Source organism: Sander vitreus, chromosome 4 (assembly GCF_031162955.1).
Source record: "Sander vitreus isolate 19-12246 chromosome 4, sanVit1, whole genome shotgun sequence".
In the NCBI taxonomy this organism is placed as follows: domain Eukaryota; kingdom Metazoa; phylum Chordata; class Actinopteri; order Perciformes; family Percidae; genus Sander; species Sander vitreus.
This window is the reverse complement of record NC_135858.1, coordinates 4,719,879-4,728,360: the sequence shown is the minus strand read 5'-3', so window position 1 is coordinate 4,728,360 and position 8,482 is coordinate 4,719,879. Positions and strand designations below refer to the sequence as shown.

Genomic DNA, 8,482 nt, shown 5'->3' with positions numbered 1-8,482 from the left:
TTTCTCTGCTCTTCCTCCAGTCAATGTTGTCACCTTCAGAGAGAGAGATTGAACAGGTCAGGCACAGCTGGTCTTCCTGGAATTGTTTATTTTAGAGTTTCAAAGCGGCAGATATTGCAAATAGCAATACACTATCACAGAGCGGTTTGAGCGATCACAGAGAAATAACACCGTAGACCTTTCTTTCTAAATATGAATGTGATATATGAAAAATGGAAACAACGATAGTAACTATTACCCTTAGCGATCATAAAAAATCAGAGAGGACTTAATGATCCTCAGCAAACAGACCAGCTGTTCCTCCGTTTTTTCCCAACAGACCACATTTATGAAACAACAGTGACACGGGACAAAATGAACAAACCAACACAAGTCTTCCTTGAGGGCTTTATTCCCCATTAACGGCATCCTAAGCAATTCTTATTTTTTTATTCCTTTTATTTTCTCTTATTTCCTCTTATTTCTTTATGTTGTTTTTTTTAAGGCAAATTCCCTTGGGCCCAGTGTTAACACTCTTTTTTCTTTTAATCCAATTCGACTATGTTTTAAAGCTGACTTTCACAAAGGTGTCTAATTCACACATCGTCTTACTGTCAAAGAAGTGCAGGGCCCATCTTCTTTGCTCTTGCACAGCCTTTTAGCTCAACTTATCGTTCCTAATCAAACTATTCTACACATTGTCCTCTGTTCTTCACTTTAATTTTCTTTTCCTTTATTTCTCTATCTTAATTACATTCACACATTCCCCCTTTTTTTATCCTTTCATACAACGCAAACAAAATTTAGAACAAAGCCTCACTCACTCAGCAACACAGCACAGCAGCCCACCCACACAAGTTCTTTTACGGTGCGATCAGACAGCACACACGGCAGCAACAAACGAACCAGCCCCAAAGTAGTGAGAAAATGCTCTGATATCTGGCCAGATGCGGGAGTTGATTCGCTGAAGCAGCCTGGATGCAGTCAAATCACGGCCCGTCCGCAATTCGTGACGCCAGGTTTGTTGTGTCTTGGTTGCAGTGCTGCGTTGCCGATATGTGAAGAAGAGATTCTGTTGACACTGATCTGGATTATAAAAAGGTTTATTACAATCAAAGATTCAGCATCAATTTTACAAACTCCTGCAGAGAGCTTGGAGAACGACCAAACCAATTTCTTCCAATACGTCGTTCTGAAGTTCTGCTGTTAACACATGGTATATATTCTGTGCATTGTATAGCCTAAAGTGGGGGTGTGAGTATATGCTTGGAGTAGGGAACTGACCATTTAAGGCCTTCAGACATGGTATAGCTCCTACAAAATATCTTCTGTCTTAGGGGGCCCTTTCTAATGTTAACAGTTTCCAAATGTTTCAGCAACAGTAGGGTAAAGTTCATAGGAATCCCTTCTATAACATACTTTAAGTCAAAGTTGTAAACCTTCAGACACCACACGTGTTTGTGTACATGAATCAAATAAATTAAATTACGTGACCATTTCATGAACTGCCGTGAGACTGGGTTGCATGAGGACTATGACGTGAGTTGTAGGATCAAAGAAGAGTCTTTATATGTTCTAATGTCACCTCTCTTTCTGGAGGGATTAGAGTTGTCTTACTGTCTTACTAACTTTATGTGGATTACCACTTATCAAATTAAGCTGCTTTAAGACTTGGCAGACCTCATATGCCCAGGGTCCCCAGCTATACTGCCCTGCAAATGCAAAAGGCAGTAACTTTGTTTTTGTTCGAAAATGAGTTAATGATATTTTTGGGACATTCAAGACATCCTTTATCATGTGGATAAGTATCTTGAGTCAATTTTGTTGTTTCTTGAGAAAATAATGGGTTGTCTTAACAGTAACATTGAAAAGCCCAGGAGAAACCAAGGCAGAACACCGTAACACCAGTTATCTCTTTTTGACTTTGTTTTGGAACGTTCAAATTGAGTTAGGGAATAGGATAGCAATAAGTAAATGGCTATAAGTAATTGTAAAACATCCAAACTAGAACTGCAAGCAGTTATGACGGGGTCCAAGCAAACATCGTGAAATATCGAGATGTGTGAGCCGCAAGGTCTGTGGTACATTGCCGTTGCAAATATCCCAGAGCCCTAGAGGATTTTTGACAACCTCTGGTCCGTCTGGTTTTATTTTCTATAAAAGCTTGTAAAACTTCAACCCTGTTGTCCATAGTCAATCTATGAACATCATTTCTTTTCAGGAAAAACTGGGCTATTAGAATATTTGTGCTGTAGTGAGGTCACTTGAATGTTAAAAAGGTTGTAGAACCATAAAGACAAATAAATAAATAAAACGGAACATGAATCTCACAGATTGATATCACACACACAGCAATGCTACACAAGCATTTGTGTTGTCTAAAACAGTTCTCTATATTTGGAGTCATCCAGTGCAAAAATAAACATATTGAACATTATAACTCATATAAAGGACAACTATTTACATTTCTTACATACAGTGTATCAATCTTGGATGTAACAATATGGATTAATTGCACAAAGACCCCAAAAAACTCTGGACTTCTAGGCTGGATACAAAACCTTCTGTAAGGGCTAGGAAGACATCAAAGACTATTTAATGATGGCGACTATTAGCTTTTAGCTCCAAAAAGACCGTATGTTTCTGCTAGTTATAATTATAAAGTTATTAAGTTATGAATCAGAAGGGCCGTTTGGCGTTATATACGACACACTCGACCTCAGAAGGGGTAAAAGGACCAAAACTGGTCTACGTTGATTATAGCGCCCCCTTATTGCCGATCTTCACCAGATTTGGTACAGAGAATCATAGTGGGATTTTGAACAACGATCCCAATTTTTTTGCTGACAAAATTTAATTTGGTTGAGATATGATATGATATGTGTGTGGTAGCTAGCTAGGAAAATTTGTTTGGTCGTCAAATGTTTTCTAATGTGCAATATGTAATGTGGGGAAAAAACACATTTGACGTCATTATAGCGCCACTTAGTGGTCAATGTGTGTAATATTTGGATTGTGAGGTCCAATTACCATTCTACATCTATATTGTAAATTTGAAGTTGCTCACATTAGTGTAAGTGGTGAATCCAAATCTGGGTCCCATAGGCCACGCCCACTTTGACGAATCAGTGCCCCACTTTGACGAATCAGTGCCCCACTGTAATTTTTGACAGGTCGGTCTGGAGATGCTACGTACCAAGTTTCGTGCAGATCGGTTGCACAGTCTAGGAGGAGTTAGAAAAAGGTTTTCTAAAAAGGTTTACAATAAATCGCTGAATTCAGGGAAAGGGGCCCCTGTAGCGGCTAACAGACAGCAAGCATGTTTAGTTACGTCTGTTTAGGCGTTTTTCCATTACATGGTAGCTGCTCGACTCGCCTTGACTCTACTCGCCTCGACTCAACGCACCATGTGTCCGTTTTCCATTGCAGATTTTAGTACCGCATCAGCGTGGCTGGTCATCTTATAGCGGCGCCACAGTAAACTGCCGTGACCTAACGCAACACACACAGAACGTCAAAGCTGTGTTGTTGTTGCCACAGCCAGAAGACACATTTTGTTTCAAATGAAGCTGGAGGCAGCAAAAAAAAAACACAGCTGGCTAAACTATTTTAAAATGGCGGGTTTGTTCAGGACACCCGCCTCTGTCACCTTTTGGGATCGCCTCAGTTCGCTTGGAACCTCTACTGAGGTGGTACTAAAAAAAGTACCTATTAGCAGGTACCAGGTACTTTTTTTCTTAATGGAAAACCAAAAAAGGTGAGTAGAGTCGAGGCGAGTCGAGCAGGTACCATTTAATGGAAAAGCGCCATTTCTCTCTGCCGTTATTTTACACAAACAAGCACTAAACTTACCTAAATGTCAGCTATCATAGCTAACGTTAGGCTGTGACAGCCAACGGCAGAGAGAACCAGACCTTCTTTCTGATTGGGAGCTCCAGGTGAAGTCGTGAAAGCCGTTGCTATAGATGTAACGTTACGGTAAAGCCGTGCACGGAGATGAGGCGCTCTGTTTTTCTGTGCTGGTCGGCGTTCATCTTCTCAGCATTTAGACAGACCCTGTCAATTTAAAGTTGTTCACATTAGTGTAAGTGGTGAATCTAGACGTGGGTACCATAGGCCATGCCCACTTAGACCAATCACTACCCCACTGTAGGGGTGGGCTCAGGAGTGGACCTAGATGGTACCCATCAAATTTAGTAAAAGTCAGATGAGCTGTTCATGAGATATAAACTTTTTGTACTTGTAGCGTCCCCAAAGTTGGTGTTTTCATAGTTAGCTACACAAATTTGTTCGTGCGTAATATGCGCAATTCTTATCCTATAAAAATTCTAAATCTCCCGCATCCAGGTCTCACTTCAATTCCCAGCATGTATCATGCCCCTATGTAGGTCTACCCATTATCCGCGTTGGGTGGGCAGCACCCCACGTTTGCATACATCGGTTTCACACAATTAACACAGACCTATCCAGAGCACCTAAAGGCAGCTGCCATGGCGGGATCCGCGCCTGTATCATGATGCCACGACAACCAGATTACAGCAGTATGATGAAATGAAATTATTTTATAGCCAAAAATATCCAGACTTTAAAACACAAGAGAATTAGTACATACATATTGTTTATCCTGACCAGATTTAACTTTCAAACACAGGCACACATCTGTCACTCAAGAACCGTTTTCCGTTATCTATTTTTACAGTTTATAATGAGCTCTGAAGAACCGCTGAGGTGTTGTAAAGTCATTGAACACACTAACACTGAAAACTGCAGTTCATTTTTGACTTATAGTGAGTAAATCTACTGAAATGGCCACCATCTTGGTGGAGTGTGATGTGTAAGATGAGAAAGCAGAGGTTAAGTCATGTATGTCATGATTGTAAAAAAAACAGTGGCTATCTGTACATCTTTTCCAAGCGCAAACTTGTACAGAAGAGATCAATAAATTGTTGGGGAAGGGTCATGACTCTTTTTCCAATCATTTTGGAGGGTCAAAGAAAAATGTATTGCTGGCGAAGGGAGGGTGAAGTCTATTTTGACTAAAGATCCCAAAACTCCTCTGGTAGCCCCTCAAATAAAAAACAGTCCTCTCTCTCTCTCTCTCTCTCTCTCTCTATCTATCTATCTATCTATCTATCTATCTATCTATCTATCTATCTATCTATCTAATCCCATTTTAATGGAGTGGATGGAAATCCGTTTGTAACAAGATTATTTGGACATTTTGTGTTTTAAACAGGATGAAGCAGGACACCTCTGCTAACTTAACCACCTAATCCTATCAGAGGTCTCTGAAGCACAGGTATAAAAGCTAAAGTCAGATGTGGGACACCAGTCACCCAAGGAGGTTGCAAGTAACAAGAAAGGTTTACTGCTAAGGTCCTCCTTCTACGATCAGAATGGCAGAAGAGTGGGGAAAACAGGCATTTGCTGCCAGGCGGTACAATGAAGATACAACAACGAGTGGAGGCTTTGTTTACGTAAACAGCAATAATACCAGAGGTACACTATTATCATTTTATTTTTTTAATAATTCATTGGCCAGAGCAAATTATCATCATATTTTGTTGACTTTTAAAGCAACTATGTCACTATGGCTGAATTTTTGTAAACTTACAATTATTGTATTTGGTTATTATTATATCTAAATTGTGTGACTAAATATGAGATTCCTTTTTTTCTTTCAGGTCCCTTTGAGGGTCCAAATTACCACATTGCTCCGCGATGGGTTTACCACGTTGCAACACTGTGGATGTCCGTGGTGGTTGTCGCATCGGTCTTCACCAACGGTCTCGTCTTGGTGGCCACGGCAAAGTTCAAGAAACTCCGTCACCCTCTGAACTGGATCTTGGTAAATCTTGCATTTGCTGATATAATGGAGACACTTCTCGCCAGCACCATCAGTGTATGCAACCAGTTCTTTGGTTACTTCATTCTGGGACACCCAATGTGCATCTTTGAGGGCTACACTGTCGCATGTTGTGGTAAGTGGTCGCTGTTCTTTCTCTTTGATTGGAAGGTGTTTGGAAAGAGAGTTTTCTTGGTGTTGCATATGTTATCAGACTAAAAGTTAAAGACCTTTACTTAGTATCCTTATTCTTTACACAGGCATTGCTGGTCTCTGGTCCCTCACTATCATCTCCTTTGAGAGATGGATAATTGTGTGCAAACCTTTTGGAAATGTTAAGTTTGATGCCAAAATGGCCATCGCTGGAATAGTGTTCTGCTGGGTTTGGGCAGCGTTTTGGACTGCTCCCCCCGTCTTTGGATGGAGCAGGTAGCCTGCTTTTTTTTATCTTATAAAAAACTGTTTTGGAATTAATCAGTGGAACCATATACTAAACATGTTCTTGCATCAGGTACTGGCCTCATGGACTGAAGACTTCCTGTGGACCTGATGTATTCAGTGGAAATACAGACCCTGGAGTCCAGTCCTACATGATTACTCTTATGATTACATGTTGCTTCATTCCTCTTAGCATCATCATTGTTTGCTACCTTGCAGTATTTATGGCTATCCATTCAGTAAGTTATCTTACCAGCAGTTTTATACTCTATATACAGTAGATCACAGCCTGGCATTATCTCACACTCTGTTGATTTGTGGATCACAGGTTGCTATGCAGCAGAAGGAATCAGAGTCAACCCAGAAAGCTGAGAGAGAAGTATCCAGAATGGTCGTTGTCATGATTTTCGCATATTGTTTCTGCTGGGGACCTTACACCGTTTTTGTCTGCTATGGTGCGGCTAACCCTGGATATGCCTTCCATCCTCTGGCTGCTTCCATGCCTGCATACTTTGCAAAAAGCGCCACCATCTGGAACCCAGTTATATATGTCTTCATGAACCGGCAGGTGGGTACAACAGTAACATTGCCACATTGATCAACTTGTCTGAATCGGATGTGTTTGCTTTAAATTTGTAACATACTGTTTTATTTTTGCCTTATCAGTTCCGTTCATGTATCATGCAAATGTTTGGCAAACAAGTGGATGATGGCTCTGAGGTATCCTCATCAAAGACAGAGGTCTCCTCCGTGGCTCCTGCGTAAAGCTGTTGATGTTCTTTCTTTTGGAGAAAACAACAACAGAGAACCGAGAGAGAATTATGATTTGTACAGTAAATATGTATTGTTTAATTATTTATTTTTAGTAAATATAGCTTTCTTGCAAATGACAAAAACAACAAAAAAAATAAAGCATACATAAAGCAAATGAATCATTATATATGACTGGTCTTTTTTCAGATGAACATAAAAATATCAACCATAGTGAAAGTTTTCCTTTTGGTGACTTTTAATAACTACCAGTGCAGAGATTGTTCATTACTGTTAGAACCTTGAACATTTCCCTTATAACTGGTGCTAATGTTACTGTTTAGTAAGAGACCATACTAACAATTTAATATTAAAATTTTGAAAGATATGGTTATGGAGCAGCTCCAGATTGTGCATCTTAGAAATTCTCTAGTAGACATTATTGTATAATGTATCATGTGCAGTTGCAAAAGCTATTTGATTGAATTAGGGATTAATTCTGAGAGTCCATGGAGTTTCTGAAAATCTACACCCTTAAAGGAGTTTTCTGAAAGATCAGTTTTCAGTGACCTAAAATGCAGTTTACGTGTGGACGAAAGGTCAAAACGCATAGAAAAAGCTTTTTAAAATAATAACTGTGCAGATGTAGACTTGGCCTCAAACTGCATGATTTTCACAACTGAAACCAAAATAAATTCAGTTAAAACGTAATTTAAGATGAATGGATTAAATTGTTTCCACTCGTGTGCTGACTGATGGAAGCAGTGTACAATAGCCAAGAACAACACAATGTGAATCTGTCAACATTATTGACTAGAGAACAGCAATACAGCCCTGCAACCAATGTACGGTTGTAAAGTTCTACCCAGCAGCAATATACCCACCAAGTGAAGGTGATCGGATGAACGATTGTCGAAATAACACACACACACACACACACACACACACACACACACACACACACACACACAGGTAAAAAGGGTTAGCTAAATAGAATTACCCAATAATCTCTGCAAGTAATACTGATACAATTCTAATTAAGCAATTAAATTCCTGTAACAGAAACACCTTCCTCAGTATTGTAACCAACGGCTTACGTTCATCATGGAAAGGGCATACAAATATGCCCTTTCCATGATGAAAATCTGGACGATTTTTGTGGACGATTTAAGGAGGATGCTGGGGATTAGTAGAGCCGATGATTAGGAACGGCAAGTCAATCTGTCACTAAAGTCTCAAGAATTTGACCTACTTTGTTCATGGCTCATCTTGATGAATAACATACAGTGGTGTGACAAAGTGTTTGCCCCCTTCCTGATTTCTTATTGTTTTGCATGTTTGTCACACCTAAATGTTTCAGATCATCAATCTAATTTAAATATAAGACAAAGATAACACAAGTAAACACAAAATGCAGTTATTAAATGGTTTTTATTATTAAGGGGGAAAAAAAATCCAAACCTACATGGC

General features: G+C 39.6%; 1 protein-coding gene across 1 annotated transcript; it reads left to right on the top strand.

The window, feature by feature from the left end:
• Positions 1–5,375: 5,375 nt before the first annotated feature.
• On the top strand, positions 5,376–7,027 carry LOC144516483 (red-sensitive opsin-like). Its single transcript, XM_078247816.1, has 6 exons — positions 5,376–5,478; positions 5,664–5,960; positions 6,085–6,253; positions 6,336–6,501; positions 6,591–6,830; positions 6,929–7,027. Exons 1-6 carry the CDS (start codon positions 5,376–5,378, stop codon positions 7,025–7,027), a joined length of 1,074 nt encoding a protein of 357 aa, XP_078103942.1.
• Positions 7,028–8,482: the final 1,455 nt, after the last annotated feature.